The 19,553-nt window shown below is 41.5% G+C and overlaps 1 protein-coding gene across 1 annotated transcript in view; it reads right to left on the reverse strand.

The window, feature by feature from the left end:
• The window catches only part of SERAC1 (serine active site containing 1), a 75,271-nt gene that overhangs the window by 37,317 nt on the left and 18,401 nt on the right, over positions 1-19,553 (reverse strand). The window contains exons 2-5 of the mRNA XM_008072416.2: positions 12,722-12,813; positions 8,792-8,828; positions 2,650-2,786; positions 789-878 (exon numbers count right to left, since the gene is read on the reverse strand). Of these exons, the coding sequence (XP_008070607.1) occupies positions 789-878; positions 2,650-2,786; positions 8,792-8,828; positions 12,722-12,812 (355 nt within the window). The 5' untranslated portion in view covers position 12,813. The remainder of the gene's footprint in view (positions 1-788; positions 879-2,649; positions 2,787-8,791; positions 8,829-12,721; positions 12,814-19,553) is intronic.

The raw sequence follows: 19,553 nt of genomic DNA on the forward strand, positions 1-19,553 counted from the left end.
AACTCAAGCAATCCTTCTGCCTCAGGCTCCCAAAGTGCTGGGATTACAAGCATGAGCCACCATGCTTGGCTTGAGGTAAACTCTTTTATAGCTAGCTCCATATTGTAGATTAGTCTAAATGTGAAATCTTTTTTTTTTTTTTTTTAGTTGGAGTCTCCCTCTGTCACCTAGGCTGGAGTGTAGTGGTATGCTCATGGCCACCCCTGTGTCAACCTGCTAGGCTCAGGCAATCCTTCTGCCTCAGTCTTCCGAGTAGCCGGAATTACAGGCGTGCTACCACACCCGGCTGATTTTTGAGAACTATAGGCATGTGTTACTATGCCCAGCTAATTTTTGATTTATTGTAGAGACGAGGTCTTGCCAAGTTGCCTGGGCTGGTCTTGAACCCACGGGCTCAGGCAATCCACTCACCTCAGCCTCCCAAAGTGCTGGGATTGCAGGCTGAGCCACCAAACCCAGCCGAAATCTACATTTTTTGATGTACTACTCTCATTATGAGAAGGCATGGCAGTGGTTTTCTAACAAACATAAAATTAGGAAATATTCATCAAAAGAATAGGGTATATTTCATCTCAGCATTTATTTACCATTATCTAAGGTAGGAAAAAACTGTCCAGAGCATTAAGTCCTTGAAATTGAACATATTCCAAGAGAATAATGTATGCAATTAATTTTCCATAGCTACAAAAAACATTAGTATAGGAAATAAACAAAAAAACCTCAGATTGATCATTCCAATGACTTTCAGATTACTGATAAGGATTCCATGTTAAATATTTGGTACTTACCAGCAAAGGGATTCCGTAACACCTTGGCTGATGTTGCCAATACTTTTCTGACTGCTTTGTGAAGCTCTTTTCTTGCCTGGCAGGCAATCCCTAAAATGATTACAAACTTAAATAAAAACAAGTATGTATTCTTAATGCTGTGCTCCAATATTTCTTTCTTTTTTTTTTTTGAGCTGGAGTCTCACTCTGTCGCCCAGACTGGAGGGCAGTGGCCGCTCCCGGCCACCGCAGCCTCGACCTGCTGGGCTCCGGCAATCCTTCAGCCTCAGCCTTCCGAGTAGCCGGAATTACAGGCGCGCTACCACGCCCGGTTGATTTTTGATTTACTGTAGAGATGAGGTCTTGCCAGGTTGCCCAAGTGGGTCTCGAACCCGTGGGCTCAGGCAATCCACTCACCTCAGCCTTCCAAAGGCGCGGGATTACAGGCTGAGCCACCGAGCACGGCTGTACTCCAATATTTCAAAGAGGAAATGTATAAACTAAACTCCAAATGCTTTCACCAAGAAAATATAAAATAGCATCTTTGGCTGGGTATGGTGGCTCACACCTGTAATCTAAGCACTCTGGGAGGCCCGGGCAGGAGGATAACTTGAGCCTAGGAGTTCGAGACCAGCCTGGGCAACATAGCAAGACCTCATCTTTACAAAAAATACAAATATTTAACACTGTGGTGGCACGTGCCTGTAGTTTAGTTACTCAGGAGGCCGAGGCAAAAGGGTCGCCTGAGCCTAAGAGGTCAAGGCTGTAGTGAGCCATGTTTGTGCTACTGCACTCCAGTCTGAGCAACAGAGTGAGACCTTAACTCAGAAAAAAAAAAATTTAATGGTATCTCTGTCAATTTATTGTCACTATCAATGCAACTAAAGTCTTTATGGGAACACAGAGGTCTAGATTCCAAAGTAAGGTCACTGTTCACATCAGGGAAAAAGTGAAAACACAACAAAATAAAACCACTATCTAACTAAAGCTAGTCACAACCCTCATAGACAACATTAGATTAGCAACATCCAGGCAAATGTCCCTGATGATGAGGCCACCTCAAAATGAAATTTGCAGATAACTTACTATGAGATTAAGCCTCAATGCATAGGCAAATTATAAGCTATAATAATTATCTATGCAATTGAAATTATAAGCACACCATAAAAGCACATTAAAACACAGGTATGTGATATAACAATAAATACCAACAGGATGAAGTAGGGATACACACAGCTCAGAGGGGGAAACAGCCCCACCCATTCAGGGAGCATCATGGGTTAACAGGCACATCCTGGCTGGTGAATAGAAACAGGTGGCTCTAAGTGTGGTGACTAAAAGTTCATGTTCACCAAGCAACCATATGATCACTAATGAGACTTCCATGCACCCTAAATGTTGAGAAGTAGCATGTCCTAACTAGTAAAGACAGGTGTTCCAGCCTTTGTGACAGGGATTTATAATAAATGAGTTGGTATTCATATTTATGAATCCATCTCATGAGTTTAGTTTGCTTGAATAAATCCCTTAAAGCATAAGTGTCCCTGAGCTAAGTAACAAAATCATGTTTTTGTACTTGCCACACTGAGGGCCAGCCTCTAAACTGACAGTCCCACTAAGATGTAGAATTCCAGGCTTGGACTAAAAAAGCCAACATACTTCATTTCATTCAGTTCTAGAAGAGTTGAAAACCTGGGTTAAATACCTAACTCCAAAATTTGGTCTTCAATTAATTCTTTAGGAACTTGGTTCTCACAAGTTTGGTGATTTGTAGAGTTAGCTAAATCTATCTTACCAATACTGTGTTTCAAATAGACTCAATCTTAAATTCAATAGCTAGCTTCTACTTTTCACAAAGATATGATTACTTTGCTAAACTTACCATGATTTTCTCTTTCATCTAATGAAAATGTGTGCACATATATATAGGACTTCATTTTTTCTCTTTCCACCACTTGTGTATCTAATGTCAAAGACTTCTTCAGGGCCAGAACTTCATATGTAAGAAATAAGGAACCTCTGAAAAAGAAACAGAAAGTTCATCATAAACACATGAACTAAATATAACACAAGAGCTACTCTTTCTTATTAAACCTTTCATGGTGAACATCTTTCTTTTTCACTGGAAAATATAACATATATACAGTACTATGCATATAACATACTTACACAATCATGCACCACATAATGATTTTTGGTCAAGGACAGACTTCATATACAATGGTGGTGTCTTAAGAGTATACTGAAGCTGGCCGGGCACGGTCGCTCAAGCCTGCAATCCCAGCACTTTGGGAGGCCAAGGCGAGAGGATTGCCTGGGCCCAGGTGTTCCAGACCAGCCTGGGCAACTTGGCAAGACCTCATCTCTATAATAAATCAAAAAAATTAGCTGGGCATGGTAGTGCACACCTATAGTTCCAGCTACTTGGAAGGCTGAGGCAGAAGGATCGCCGGAGCACAGCAGGTTGACGCTGGGGTGGCCATGAGTGTATCACTGCACTCCACCCTGGGCAATGGGACAAATTCCTACGCCTAGTGATGCAGTAGCCATCTTAATGTCGTGGTGCAACGCATTACTCGTGTGTGTGTGTGTGTGTGTGTGTGTGTGTGTGTGTGTGGTGGTGTAAACAAGACTACTGCACTGCCAGTTGTATAAAAGTACAGCATATACAACTATGTATAGTTTAATGATGAGAATAAATGATGATGTCATTGGTTTGTGAATTTCTAAACTTTTTATTGTTTAGAGTACACTCCTGCTACTTAAAACAAAAACACTGTAAAAGCCTCAGGCAGATCCTGCAGAAGGTACTAGAAGAAAGTATTGTTATCATAGGAGCTGACAGCTCCATGTCACTGTCCCTGAAGACCTTCCAGTGGGACAAGATATGGAGGTGGAAGATGGTGATATTGATGGCCTGACCCTCTGTAAGCATAGGCTACTGTCTTTGTATCTCAGTTTTAAACAAAAATATTTTAAAAATAAATATACAAGGGGGAACTCCAAAAAATGGAATTTGTTTATAAAAAACTGTGTATTTATTCTTACATGTTTAATCTTCAGTCACCTCCGAAGTACTCTCCGTTTGATGCAATATACCTATTGAGACACTTTTTCCACCATTCAAAACAGTTTTTGAACTCATTAATTTTGATGCCTTTTAGTGCTTCTGCCATTTTTTTGTTTCACCTCTTCCACGCTGGCAAAACATTTCCCTTTAAGGGTTTTTTTTCATTCAGGGAAACAAAAAAAAGCTGCTTGGAGCAAGACTGGATGAATAGGGAGGGTAGGGCACATGTGTCATGCCCTTTTTAGTCAAAAACTGCTAAAGCACGATGTGGGCAGGTGCTCCTGTAAATCATTAATTATGGGCAAACGCACTGAAACAATCTCAAAAAAAAAAAAAAAATCACTGAAGCCAAACACAGTCTCTCACAAGAATGCCAGCTGGTACCCTGATGTGAATGGGTTCTTAGAACACTTACCTAGTAGGGGAATCCTGTACAAGGGGCCCACCCTCCAAAAATATAATTCTGGGTTTTTGGTCCCTCCTCACATATATTCACACACATACACACACACATGCACATACGTGTGCATGTGTGTATATATGGGTATTTTTTGTTCATTTGTTTGTTTTTGCTGGGCACAGTGGTAAGGCCTACAGTTCCAAATTGGGAGGCTGAGGTAGAAGCTCCACTTGCACCCTGGAGTTCAAAGCTATAGTGTGCCATGATGGTGCCTGTGAATACCACACTCCAGCCTGGGCAAAACAGTGAGACTCTGTCTCAAAAAAATTTTTTTTGTAATAGGAAAATGTTTATAGAACAAGGATATAAAGAAGGAAAATATTTTTGTATAGCTATATAGTGTGTTATTACAAAAGAGTCAAAGGTTAAAAAATTTTTAAGCTTATAAAGTTAAAAAGTTATAGTAAACTAAGGTCAATTTACTGTTAAAAATTAGGACTTAATTTATTTTTAGAAGCAGGGTCTTGCTATGTTGCCCAGGCTTGCCTCAAATTCCTGAATTCATGTAATCCTCCCGCCTCAGCCTCTTGACTAGCTGGGGCCATAGACATGTACCACCATGCCCAGCTACACTTTATTTATAAGACAATATCTTCTTTATTCAACAATAAATGAACCTAGCTGGGTGTGGTGACATGTGCCTGTTATTCCCAGCTAGTCAGGAGGCTGAGGCAGAAGGATTGCATAAACCTCAGAGTTTAAGGCCAACCTGGACAACACAGTGAGACTCCATCTCTGGAAAAAACATCAACAACAACAAATTAGTGTAGCCTAAGTGTGCAGTGTTTATAAAGTCTACAGTAGTAGACAGTAATGTCTTAGGCCTTCACGTTCATTCACCACTGACTCCCTCACTCACTCACCTGTAGTGACACCCAGTCCTGTAAACTCCATTCAAGGAAAGCGCTCTATACAGGTGGACTATTTTTTATCATTTATACTGTATTTTTACTGTATCTTTTCTTTGTTTATATATATGTTTAGACACACAAATACTTACCATCACGTTATAACTACCTACAATATTCCATGCTGTACAGGTGTATAGCCTAGGAGCAATAGGCTATAGCATATAGCCTGGGTGTGTAGCAGGCTAGACCACTTAGGTTTATGTAAGTTTTCTCTATGGTGTTCACACAATGACACAATCACCTAACAATAAATTTCTCAAACTGTATCCCTGTCATTAAACCACAAACGACTGTATATATATGTGTATATATGTATACATCTCAATTTAATGAAAAACCATAAATAGCTACATAATCATACAAGACAACAAACAGAACATTAAAGGTACCCCAGAAGTCCACTGTGTATCCCTCCCCGATACACATCTGTTCTCTCATTTCTACAGGCAACTATTATTCTGATATTTATCATAATAATGTCCTTACTTTTTTTTTTTTTTACTTTTCATTTTTTGAGTCAGAGTCTCACTCTGCCACCCAGGCTGGAGGGCAGTGGAACGTTCATGGCCACCACAGCCTCGACCTGCTGGGCTCAGGCGATCCTTCCTCCTCAGCCTTCCAAGTAGCTAGAACCACAAGCATGTGCCACTATGCCCAGCTAATTTTTTTTTTTTATTGTAGAGATGAGGTCTCGCCAAGTTGCCCAGGCTGGTCTTGAATCCATGGGCTCAGGCAATTCTCTCACTTTGGCCTCCCAAAGTGCTGGGATTAGAGGCATGAGCCACCACACTTGGCGCCTTACTTTTCTTTAAAGTTTGACTACATATATGCATCCTTAAACAACAGAGCTTAGTTCTGCCTATTTTTGAGATTCATAGGAGTGGAATCACACTCTATGGATTATTTTGTTCAGCCTTGTGTTTGTGGGATTCATCCGTGCTGTTGCAAGTAAATATGGTTCCTATATTTATGTTTTCATATTATGCAGCTCACCCACTGTATGGGTCTTCCACACTTATTCATTCACTCGCTCATAGAATATAGTGAAAATTTAGGGCATTTCTAGTTTGAGTCTATTACAAACTTTGCTGTTATACATCTTATACATCTCTATTGTGTCTACATGTATATACTTCTCAAGGGTACATATCTAGAAGTAGGATTACACAATTTCAGACAGTACGAATATTGTTCAGCTTTACTTGCTAATGTCAAACTTTTTCCAAAAAGATTAGCCAGTGTGTACTCCATTACCAGCACAAGAAAGTTTCTCCTTTTCTAAGAGCAATACATAAAGTTAATTGCTAAATGTTCTTTGTTGTCCATACCAACATGAAGATTTTTTTTCTAATCAGATTGATTTACACACTTCCTAAATCCAGACACAAAGACTGCACTCCGTCTGGATTCAGAGCTTAGCCGTATTGTTATGCTATACCTTTTCTTGACCTTTGGTTTCTACCCTAAAGGAAGTAGGTGAGACAGAAAGTTCAACCACTGGCCAGAAACCAACGAACACAGAAAATCCTCTGCTACAGAAAATGCTATAGAATCCTCTGCATTCTTCTTGATTTATCTTAACAGCCAAAGGGAGCAGATGTATTCTGTACTTTTATCATGTTTTCCACGAAAGTCAAAATTCTATTTTTTTTTTTTTTAGTTGGAGTCTCACTCTGTCGCCCAGGCTGCAGGGTAGTGGCATACTCATGGCCACCCCAGTGTTGACCTGCTGAGCTCTGGCGATCCTTCTGCCTCAGCCTTCCAAGTAGCCGGAACTTCAGGCGCAGCGTGCTATCATGCCCAGCTAATTTTTGATTTATTGTAGAGACGAGGTCTTGCCAAGTTGCCAGGGCTGGTCTCGAACCTGTGGGCTCAGGCAATCCACTCACCTCGGCTTCCCAAAGTGCTGAGATTACAGGCTAAGCCACTGAGCCCAGCCAAAAGTCAAAATTCTTTACAAAAAATTGTGATTAATTTTCACTATATTCCTGAATATAACTGTGATCTAGTCAAACTGCATTACAGAAAAGGGTATATGTAAATTTATCCTCTGCCCAGAATGAGTCAAAGGGAAAAATCAACTAAATATGTTTTGCCTTACGTTACAATGGAGAAATGTATGCATCTGGCTAAAATGCCAAATATATCTTCTTTATCATTTTATAATCTAAGAGCTAATTTTATCTTTTTTTTTCAGCTTTTTAAAAATTATTTTTATTTTAAAGATGTGTGGTATATGGCCGGGCTCAGTGGCTCAGCCTGTAATCCCAGCGCTTTGGGAGGCCAAGGTGAGTGGACTGCCTGACCCCACGGGTTCAAGACCCGCCCGGGCAACTTAGCAAGACCTCATCTCTACAATAAATCAAAAATTAGTCAGGCATGGTAGCGCGTGCCTGTAGTCCCAGCTACTTGGAAGGCTGAGGCAGAAGGATCGCCGGAGCCCAGCAGGTCGAGGTTGCGGTGGCCGGGAGCGTGCCACTGTACTCCAGTCTGGGCAACAGAGTGAGACTCCAACTCAAGAAAAAAAAAAATGATGTGTGATACAATTCAGGGTTAGGTATACAAATGTTGAATATTCAGGTACCCTTGTTGATGAGGTGTGCCTTCCCCCTCCCCCAGCAGATTCCCACTATGATTTTATCTTTGTACTAGTGAGAAAAGTATTAACAAATACAGCAGGGCCGGGATCGGTGGCTCAGCCTGTAATCCCAGCACTTTGGGAGTCCAAGGGGAGTGGGTTGCCTGAGCCCGCAGGTTTGAGACCAACCCAGGCAACTTGGCGAGACCCCATCTCTACAATAAATCAAAAATTAGCCAGGTGTGGTAGCAGGCACCTGTAGTTCTGGCTACTTGGAAGGCTGAGGTGGAAGGATCGCTGGAGCCCAGCAGGTCAATGCTGGGGGGTGGCTGTGAGTATGTCACTGCCCTCCAGCCTGGGCAACAGAGTAAGACTCCAACTCAAAACAAACAAACAAGCAAACAAAAACCAAATACAGCAGAGTGGCACTTAAGCTTATCCCCCTCCCCCACCGCCAAAAAAAGAAAAGTGAAAAAAGAGAATGAAAATGGCAATTTGCAGAAAGAGGATCAGTCCACTCACTTTGCATGCACCTCTGAGGAGCATAAGATGGAAGACATCAGCCTGACGGTTTTCTCGGTCAGCCTCAATTTCCTTTCATGACAGCTTTATGGTGATTTAAGGGATTTTCAAAAGTAAGTTTGACTGTCATCGATTTTGTCCTCCTTCGCGCAGTCTAGAACCCAACCCAACATGTGACTAGTGCGTAAAAGCTAAGTGGTGCCTGCAGTGTATGCGCAGGGCTCATCCCCCAACAGCGTGCCAGGTAGGCAGGATCCAAGTGCACACGTGGCTCCAAGAGAAGACATCCTCAGAAGGTGAAGAAACCAGACCAGAACAGCACCCGAGTGGCCATCACATCCACCCGTCTAACTCCAACATCTACACCATTGACTACCCCATGCCACCTGTCCATCACTTCCACTGAGATTTCAAAGTAGTAGTAGTAGATTTCGTTATAGTAGTATAACGAAGTCAAGTAATGGTTCACAGTTGACAACTTACCCTAAAATAAGGGATCCAGTAAACTTTATTATATTTCCTTAAAAAAAAAAAAAAAAAAAGAAAAAGTCAATGTGATGAATTTCATTTTTAAAAGTGTGGCAGGAAATAGGTAACAGTGTAAGTCTCTGTATCATATATTATCAGGTAAGAAACTATTGATATTTTTCTATAACTATAATCAGTTGCTATCAGTATATGGCTTCCTACCCTCAGATACAAACAAACAAATCAGTAATCACTGAGCACAAAAATATAATTCCTACTGAGGGCAGTTCCTATCAACCTCCCCTTCCTCCACCTCCAGTTCTTACATCCCCCACCACCAAGTCCCTGGAGACCCTAGTCCCTGTCCCACAACTGTCATGTGGCTAGCACTACACTGCTTCCACCGAAAGCTGGTTCTAGGCAGCTCACTTCCCTTCTGATTCCTTTAGTTGACAACCGATTATATAAAGGGATGGGGAGAGCTCTTCCCATCACTTCCAGGACTATACTGAGGGGTTTTGTTGTCAAGTGGTGACATGAAATGCCGTTTCCCTAAGTAATCATGTTATAATTGGTAGCTAAGTGTTGTATGTGGGTAGCCTGATTCAAAATACAGAATACATTCTATAAGTTTATTTATAAATTTTTGTTTGCAACTTTAAAAACATTTTTTTTTTTTTTTTGAGTTGGAGTCTCACTCTGTCATCCAGACTGGAGTGCAGTGGCCGCTTCTGGCCACCGCAGCCTCAACCTGCTGGGCTCCGGCGATCCTTCCGCCTCAGCCTTCCAAGTAGCTGAAACTACAGGCGCGCGCTACCATGCCTGGCTAATTTTTTGATTTGTTATAGAGATGAGGTCTCGTCAAGTTGCCCAGGTGAGTCTCGAACCCATGGGCTCAGGCAATCCACTCACCTTGGCCTCCCAAAGTTCTGGGATTACAGGCTGAGCCACCGAGCCCGGCCTTAAAAACATTTTTTAACAGTAAAAAAAATTCAGCTGGGCACAGTGGCTCACACCTATATCCTGGTATCCTGGAAGTCTAAGGCAGGTAAATTGCTTGAGTTCAGGAGTTTGAAACCAATCTGGGCAACATAGCAAGACCAAATTCTACAAAAAATAAAAAACTTAGCCAGGCATGATGGCACATGCTTGTAGTCCTAGTTACTTGGGAGGCTGAGGTGGGAGGATCACTTGAGCCCAAGAGCTTGAGATGGGAGGATTACTTCTGCCCAAGAGTTTGAGGTTACAGTGAGCTATGATTCTGCCATTACACTCCAGCCTGGGTGACAGAGCAAGATCCTGTCTCTTAAAAACAAATAAGCAGGCCAGACTCAGTGGCTCAGCCTGTAATCCCAGCACTTTCGGAGGCTGAGGCGAATGAATTGCCTGAGCCCGCAAGACCAACTGGGCAACTTGGCGAGACCTCATCTCTACAACAAATCAAACAAATTAGCTGGGTGTGGTAGCATGCACTTGTAGTCCCAGCTATTTGGAAGGCTGACGCAGAAGGATCACCAGAGCCCAGTAGGTTGACGCTGGGATTGCTGTAACTATGCCACTGCAGTCCAGTCTGGCAACAGAGTGAGACTCTGACTCAAAAAAACCAAAAACAAACTATATACACACAAACACAAACACACACACACAAACACACACACACACACACACACACACACATATATATAAATAAATGTACACATACACATACATACATAAAACATTTTTTAAAATCCTACTGGCAGACACTGTCAGTTGCCTATCCAATACACATGCCTCTTAATCCTCACTAGCACAGCCTAATTACCACCTAAAAACATTAAAATCCCTAGATAACTCTGCAGCTAGGGTTAACTGTGCAAAACAGCTGTAGTCAATCAGGTATAGATGGACATTCATAGGGAGGAATCCCACCCCAAATAAAAAAAGCAAAGCCTCATAAGATAATTTTTGGCCCTCTGCGTTCTTGATGTCCAGGGATTCAGCAACCATCATGTGACTATGAGGACAATAAAGACAATGGAGCAAGAAGATAAGAAGATTACTAAGCTGCAATTCCTGCCCTTAACTATGTCTTTTTAATCTTTTTTTTTTTTTTTTAGAGACTGGGTCTCATTATGTTGCCCAGACTGCTCTTGAACTCTTGGCCTCAAACGATCCTCCCAAAGTGCTAGAATTGCAGGTGGGAGCCACTATGCTCAGTCAATTGTCTTTATCATGACTTATTATGTAAAAAGAATAAAAACCTTACTAGCACAGGCCACTGCAATCAAGTTTCTGTTGCATGCACTGAGCACAACATTAACTGACATATTACCCATGATGATTAGGTACTAGGGCCAGCCCACAAAATCTATATTTAACCCATAATTATCGGATATATAAAAGCAGTCCTTTGTTCAGAGTTTCAGCTTACGCTGCCAAGAAGATATTTGTCCCTAATTATCTTTTTGTATTTAAAATACAGAATCAGGATTTTCTAAATGAAAAGGATCTGTCTTAAAAACAGATCTGTCTTCAAGATCAAAAAGAAGTCATGTAAGTGGCTCAAGCCTGTAATCCCAGCACTTTGGGAGGCTGAGGCGATAGGATTACCTGAGCTCAGGAGTTCGAGACCAGCCTGGGCAACTTGGTGAGATCTCATCTCTACAATAAATCAAAAAATTAGCCGGGCATGGTGGCACATGCCTGTAGTTCCAGCTACTTGGAAGGCCGAGGTGGAAGGATCACCTGAGCCCAGCAGGTCCAGGCTGTGGTGGCCATGAGTGTGCCACTACACTCCAGCATAGGCGACAGAGTGAGACTCTGACTCAAAAAAAAATCAAAAAGAAACTTCATAAGGACATGGACTTAATATTGTCTCCTAAAGGCCTATAATAGTACTTGGCACATAGTAGATGGTCAGTAAATGCTTTTATTTATTGTCAAATGAATAAAAGATGATCGAAGTCAATCAGATTTATTTTACAAATAAAAGAAGTAATCCTCAAAGAGAGTAAGTATTTCATTCTTTCATTCCACAAATACTATTTGACCACCTATTATATACCATGTATAATAATAAAAGATAGCCGGGTTCAGTGGCTCAGCCTGTAATCCCGCGCCTTTGGGAGGCTGAGGTGAGTGGATTGCCTGAGCCCGTGGGTTCGAGACCCGCCTGGGCAGCGAGACCTCATCTCTACAATAAATCAAAAAATCAGCCGGGCATGGTAGCGTGCACCTGTAATTCCAGCTACTTGGAAGGCTGAGGCGGAAGGACTGCCGGAGCCCAGCAGGTTGAGGCTGCGGTGGCCGGGAACGGCCACTGCACTCCAGTCTGGATGACAGAGTGAAACTCCAACTCAAAAAAAATAAAAAATAAATAATAAAAGATATCTATGATATAATGGTAAACAAGACAAAACACTGCCCTCACAGAGTTTACAGCATATGGGGGAAGTCAGATAATTAACCAAGATCTATATTGACTCTGTGAACTGATGAGTGACAGATCTAATGTGGCCTAGGGCATCAGGGAAAGCTTTCCAGAGGAAAGCAAGGCTCCAGCGTGGCAAGTAGATCAGACACACAGCTCAGGCCCCAGCAGGGCAAGGGCCTCGTCTTCCCTCAGCACTAAGATTCCCAGAACCTAAAACAGGAGCTTGGAATCTTGTTTTACAGGAGCTTAACAAATATCTGCTGAATGGGAATAAGGTTATTTTTTAAAGTATTTAGAAGGATGAATATGAAATTTGACTGGAAAAGTAGGGAAGGAAAGGAATTTCCAAGAAAAAGGAGTATGCACGACTCTGGTCCTTCCTATCTGGGGTAGACCATTAGGACAGAAAGACATAAACGAATCTGAGGCTTAATCATGGGTCAAATAAGTTTCTGTGGCCCACCCTGGAAACATAAGCACAATGCTATCATAGTTTCTACAAAAAATGTTGCTGTTTAAGCTGTACTCACTGATATCTCTCCAGTAAGTGTCACTTCTGGGCAGGCGAGTAGAGGTTCCTATTCTTCTGCAACAGATGACACAATAAGCAGCCAGGGACATTCTGTGAATGTGAAATAATTATAACAAATTTAATTTAGCATCTAACTCAAAACATTTAACTACAAGAACATGTTACCATCATAGTGGATTGCCCACAGAGTTAGATTTTTCAAGACCAGGAAAAAAGTTTCCAATTAAAAAAAATTTCTCCCTTAAAAACTTAAAACAAGTCACGTGTAGTGCTCACACCTATAATCTCAACACTTTGAGAGGCAGAGGTGAGAGGACTGCCTGAGCCTAAGGGTTAGAGACCAGCCTGGGCAACTTGGCAAGACCCCGACTCAACAATAAATCAACAGATTAGCTGGGCGTGGTGGCTCGTGCTTGTAGTTCCAGCTACTTGGAAGGCTGAAGTGGAAGGATCGCCTGAGCCCAGCAGGTCAAGGCTGCAGTAGCTGTGAGCATGCCCCTGTACTTCAACCTGGGCAACAGAGTGAGACTCCAACTCAAAAAAAAAAACCAAAGCAGACATATTAGAATAATATTTTGCCAGTATCTTAATTATTCTTCTTCAAACTGAGTCCAGTTGTGAAAGCAATTGACAGATAACAGGAATATACAGATTATTAATCAGATACCAATATAGGCATTAAAATATTTTTAATGTCTTTGAAAATAATATACCTACTTATGTGCATATTTATCTCTGATCACTGAAGGTCCTACAGACATGAGAAAAAACTCTACATGGAAGATATACTCAGAATCCACAGAAGTACTTAGCGTTTCTCTAGCTCCTTCTGAATGGTACTCAACATTGTTCTAATTTTTAAAATTTAATGGTTGGCATTTTATCAAAGGAGGACCATAACCCAACTAGTTTATCAACTGAGTAAAGATTATCGAAATATGATGTAAGCACTCCTAGAACAACTCAGTATTCTAGAAGCATATCAGACTGTCTTTGGATAATGAGACTCCACTCTGTTTTTGCTATAAGGGAATAGAAGGAAGGTACCCTGAGGTACCCATGAGGTAACAGCTTTATAGGGATTGGGGGAAATTTCTTGGTGTACATGAGTAAGAAATAACACAAAAAACTTTTAAATTTTTTCTTAATTGTGATTCCATCACATCAACTGGTGACTAAGTAAACTAGGCAACAGGTAAATGCATCAAGTCATTGTATTAAAGGTCTTGTTTCTTATTTGCTCACTTGTCTAATGGGTTGCTGCTATTTCTCTGTGAGACATAGATAAGGGTAAAAATGATATAAGGGGCAACCCACTTTCAGGTCCCCTCCCGCTTGGGAACTTGTTTTGTCTTCTGAATAAAGTCCTGCTTTCTCACCTCTGAAAAAGAAAAAAAAAGGATATAAAGACCATAATGAAGAAGGTACTCACAAAACCAGGGCAGCACTGGTGTGCGGCTCTGTATTTTAGTTACTACACAAAAACTATACTAAAAAACACAGAGCAAACATACCTTCTTTCAACCTGACACCTACTACAAAAGGAGTCAAGTGTAAAACATTATACAGATACCCTTTCATGACCTGCCTGGGCAACTTGGCAAGACCTCATCTCTACAATAAATCAAAAATTAGCCGGGCGTGGTAGCGCACGCCTGTAATTCCAGCTACTCGGAAGGCTGAGGCAGAAGGATCGTTGGGGCCCAGCAGGCGAGGCTGCGGTGGCTGGGAGCGGCCACTGCACTCCAGTCTGGGCGACAGTGAGACTCCAACTCAAAAAAAACCCCAAAAAACAGACACCCTTGTCTTCTCTGGCCTACAAACCTTCCTCAAGTTAACTTCAACTCACCTTCCCAAACTTCCTGTCCACTGAGTCCTATTGCATATGCAAATAGACTTCCTCTACCTCCTTGTTATTTCCTCTTCTAGATTTCCTCAGTTAACACCTCTGGATCTTGCATCTTTCCATCTTTCTCTGGAATAAATGTTCACTGTAACACTCAACTCTCCGAGTCTTGATTATTTTAAGACTATTGTGCATCTACCGTCCAGTCCCAACAAACCTTTCACCCTTGCTTTACCCAGAGTGAGACTGACTAGTGGCTCCACCACGTCCCCAGCAGTCTTGACTCCGTGATGCAACCCTTCAACCTCTCTCTGCTATTTCCCTCAATACTAAATCCCCCTCTTTCTATTATCCTGAAACCCCAATCTGAAATGTGTACTATCTCTGCCCCTATACCTGGATGGCCAAAATTGAGGGGGATGGGAATAAAAAGACAAATTCTGGTGGGCTCTTGGAAGTATTTTTGCTGTTCTTAGCCAGTTCTCCTCTCATTGCCACGGTGACTATTCTGAACAACCCACATACCCTCCCAAGTCTCCTATGCTATCTCTGTGTCTCTCAGACCATCTTGCCTCTTATTTCTCTCCGAAAACGAAGACTGTGAACTCCCTCACTTCTACTCCCAAACCTACAAGCAGGGACAGAGCCAAGTGTTATGGAGTTTAATGTTTAGTCACACTGAGGGACCGGAAGAGGGACTCTAACAAAACAGAACACAAAATTACATATACCAACACATACTACAACAACTACTTGGGGGGGCTGAGATGGGAGGATTGCCTGAACCCAGAAAATTGAGGCTGCAGTGAGCCGTGATCAGTCCATTGCACTCCAGCTTGGGCAACAAAGTGAAAATCTGTCTCAAAAAACAAACAAGGAACAATGGACAGTTACAGGGGAAACTGACAAATGCATAAGTCAGTATGAGATTTATAAAAACTTCACTCAGATATTGATAGATCACGCAGGCAAAAATTAGTAAAAAAAAAAAAAAAAATTTACCAGAGAAACTTTCAGCTGGGTTAGGTGGCTCAGCCTGTAATCCCAGCACTTTGCTGTGGCCGAGGCAAGTGGATTGCCTGAGCCTGCGGGTTCAAGACCAGCCTGGGCAACTTGGTGAGACCTCCTCTCCACAATAACTAAAAACTTAGCCAGGCGTGGTGGTGCATGCCTATAGTTCCAGCTACTTGGAAGGCTGAGGCGGAAGGATCGCCTGAGCCCAGCAAGTCAACACTGGGATGGCCATGAGTGTGCCACTGTACTCCAGCCTGAGATGGAGTGAAACTCCAACTAAAAAAAAAAGAAACTTTCAACATTTTATGGGAAAAGATATGATGGCTTGACAAAATGGGTACACTAAATTCTGCCCACAACAAAGAATAAGCTTATATATTTATAAATTTATAAATATTGACTGCAACCAGGTAACAAAGCAAGTGTTCATAATTCCAAAGACTCTATGTCACACAGCACAATAAAAAGATATTCTTTAAAAATTGCATATGTTTGGAAAGTAAAAACCATACTCCTAAACCACTCCCAGGTTAGAAAAAAATTAGCAGAAACTTAAAAAGGGAATTTACAGCTTTAAATGCATTTACGAAAGAACAAGAACTGCTCATATTAGTTAAGCATTACTGAGGAAGTTAGGAAAAGGACAAGGTGTAACTGAAAGAAATAAAGAAAAATAAAATAATGAAGAGTAGAAATAGAAAACAAAACAAAATGAAATAGAGATGATTAGCAAAACCAACAGATGATTCTAGGAAAAAATTAATAAATCATTTTTATATTAACAAACTATAAGACTGCTCAAAAGTGAAAAAGAAGAGGTACAAATAATGTGAGGAACCAAAAAAGTAGACAATTTTAAGGATGAAAAATTGTAGAAATGGTATAAAAACTTTATACTAATGATGTTGAAAACTTGCATTCATATTTTATTTAAATAGTTATTATCAAGACTAATTGAAGAAGAAAGAAAATCTGAATAAACCAACAATTACAGAAGTAACTGATTCTAAAAAGGAGGCACATAATTAACTGAATACGATGTGTGGCCCTTGTTTGGATCCTAATCCTAACAGACCAATAGTGCAGAACACAGCAGAAGTTTATGAAATAGAAACACTAATTAGATATCTGATGATACTGTATTTCTTTTGGGGACATAATGGTGAGTTTTGTTTTTATTTTTTTCAGGAAAGATATATACTAAAGTACCTATGGCTTAAATGATAAGACATTTTGAATTTGCTTCAAAACAATGAAGTGTGGTGGTGGTGGAAAGTGAATATAGGTTACGTTTCTTCATTTGTCTTTTGTTTTTGTTTTTTTCGAGGGGAGAACATTGGACTTCCAGCATCTGTTTCAGAAGGAGCAGAAAAAGAGGAAGAGTGAAGATTAAGAAGAGAAAGGCAGGAAGTTGATGAATCAAGGTCTCCGTGGAAGTGGAGAGATGAGCGCCAGGACACAGAGCATTTCCTTTTGAGAAAGGGATGAGACCTGTTCCCAGAAACTGAGAAAACTGTCAGGAAACACACATTTGTAATATGGAAATGGTGACACAGATAAGTATGCAAAGGTCAGATGTATGTATAAGTTTACTGTGGAATTATGATGCTTAAGCTTTGTGTCTTACTTGCACTGGCTTCTTTGAGTGACAGGAATTACTAGGAGTTGTAAGGTCCAAGGCAGGGAGGGAGCATCAGGTTGCAAACTTTTTTTTTTTTTGAGATGGAGTCTCACTCTTGTCACCCAGGCTACAGTGCAGTGACACGCTCACTGCCACTGCAGCCTTGACCTACTGGGCTTAAGTGATCCTTCCACCTTAGACTTCCAAGTAGCTGGAACTTCAGGCCCACACTAGCATGCCCAGCTAGTCTTTGTGATTTATGGTAGAGATGAGGTCTCACCAAGTTGCCCAGGCTGGTCTTGAACCCCCAGGCTCAGGTAATCCTCTCACCTTGGCCTCCCGAAGTGCTCGGATTACAGGCTGAGCCAACATGCTTGGCCCGGCAGCAATTCTATATCAGCATTTTGGATCACAAAGTCTCAGAAGAATGTTACCAATCTCTAAGCTTTCAGTAACTTATTGTGATTTATTTTCTAATTTTTCAATAACTTTCGCTTTAGTGCCTAAGTTTCTAACAGGCCTGCATTTGTATGCACCTAATGATGTATCTTTTCACATCATGACATTAAAAAAAAAAAAGATAGCATTTGCTTGGCACACCAACTGAGGAGTTCTGTACTACAGAGTAAGATCCATGAAATCAGGGGTATATTTTTCTTGCAAATTTCCAGTGCCTAGAACAGTTCCTGCTTCACAGGAACTCAGATAAGTATTTGTTGAACGAATAACTAATTTAAAGAAACAGCCAGGTGTAGTGGCTCAGGCCTGCACTCCCAGCACTTTGGGAGGTCAAGGTAAGAGTATCGCTTGAGTTCAACAGTTTGAGACCAGCCTAGGCAACATATGATCTCGCCTGAACAAAGAAAAAACACAAAAATTAGCTGAGTGTGATGGCACGTGCCTGTAGTCCCAACTACTCAGGGGGCTGAAGTGGGAGGATTGCCTAAGCCCAGAAAGTTGAGGGTGCAGCGAGTTATGAACATGCCACTCCACTCCAGCGTGGGCAACAGAGTGAGACAACAATGCAGCAACAACAAAAAAGAAACTTGGTACTTTGTTCTTTTTATCATCATATACTATCCTCTGGCCGAGTGCTCAGCCTGTAATCCCAGCACTTTTGGAGGCCAAGGGGAGAGGATTGCCTATGCCTGGGGGTTCGAGACCAGCCTGGGAAACTTGGTGAGACTGCATCTCTATAATAAACCACAAAAACTAACCAGGTGTGGGGGCATGCGTCTGTAGTTCCAGCTACTTGGAAGGCTGAGGCAGAAGGATTGCCTACACCCAGCAGGTTGCGGCTGCAGTGGCCATGAACGTGCCATTGCACTCCAACCTGGGCAACAGAGACTCCAACTGAAAAAAAAAAAATGTATTGCCTTAAGTTCTATTTCATATATTAAGATTTATTTACCAACCCTTAGAAAATGGAGGACATACCTTCATGGAAATTGGAACTGGCATCCAATTCCTGAACAAAACCTGAAACCCACAGGCCATAAGAGAGAAGATACACAAGTGGGACCTCATTAAACTGACAAGCTTCTGCAAAGTCAAAGAAACCATCAAGAGAGCAGAGAGACTGCCTACAGACTGGGAAAAAGTATTTGCCAACTCCAGGTCTGACAAAGGCTTAACATCTTGGATCTACAAGGAACTCAAACATGCTGAAAAGAAGGAAACAAACAACCCCATTATAAAATGGGCAAAAGATATGAACAGACACTTCACAAAGGAAGACATCCGAGCAGCCAACAGACACATGAAGAAGTGTTCAACCTCACTAATCATCAGGGAGATGCAAATCAAAACCACACTGAGATACCACCTAACTCCAGTCAGAATGGCAATTATCAATAACTCAAAAAATAACAGTTGCTGGAGAGGGTGTGGCGAAAAGGGAACACTTTTACACTGTTGGTGGGAGTGCAAACTAGTTCAACCTCTGTGGAAAACATCATGGTGTTCCTAAAAGCTCTAAATATTGCTCTCCCATATGACCCCGCAATCCCCCTACTGGGAATATACCCTGAAGAACTCAAATCACTCTATAGAAAAGATACCTGCACACGTATGTTTATCGCAGCATTGTTCACAATAGCAAGAACCTGGAAGCAACGATGCTGCCCATCAAAAAAGGACTGGATTTTTAAAATGTGGTACATATACCTGATGGAATACTACATAGCCATAAAAAAGAACAAAATCATGAATTTCGCAGCAACCTGGATGAATCTAGAGTCTATAATACTGAGTGACCTCTCACAGAAACAAAGATCTGAGTATCACATGTTCTCACTCATATAGTGGACCTTGAACATCCAGTGTAATACTATAAGAAAATGACTGACA

Source organism: Carlito syrichta, unplaced genomic scaffold (assembly GCF_000164805.1).
Source record: "Carlito syrichta isolate Samal-C Ts95f unplaced genomic scaffold, Tarsius_syrichta-2.0.1 Scaffold315163, whole genome shotgun sequence".
NCBI classification, from domain to species: Eukaryota; Metazoa; Chordata; class Mammalia; order Primates; family Tarsiidae; genus Carlito; species Carlito syrichta.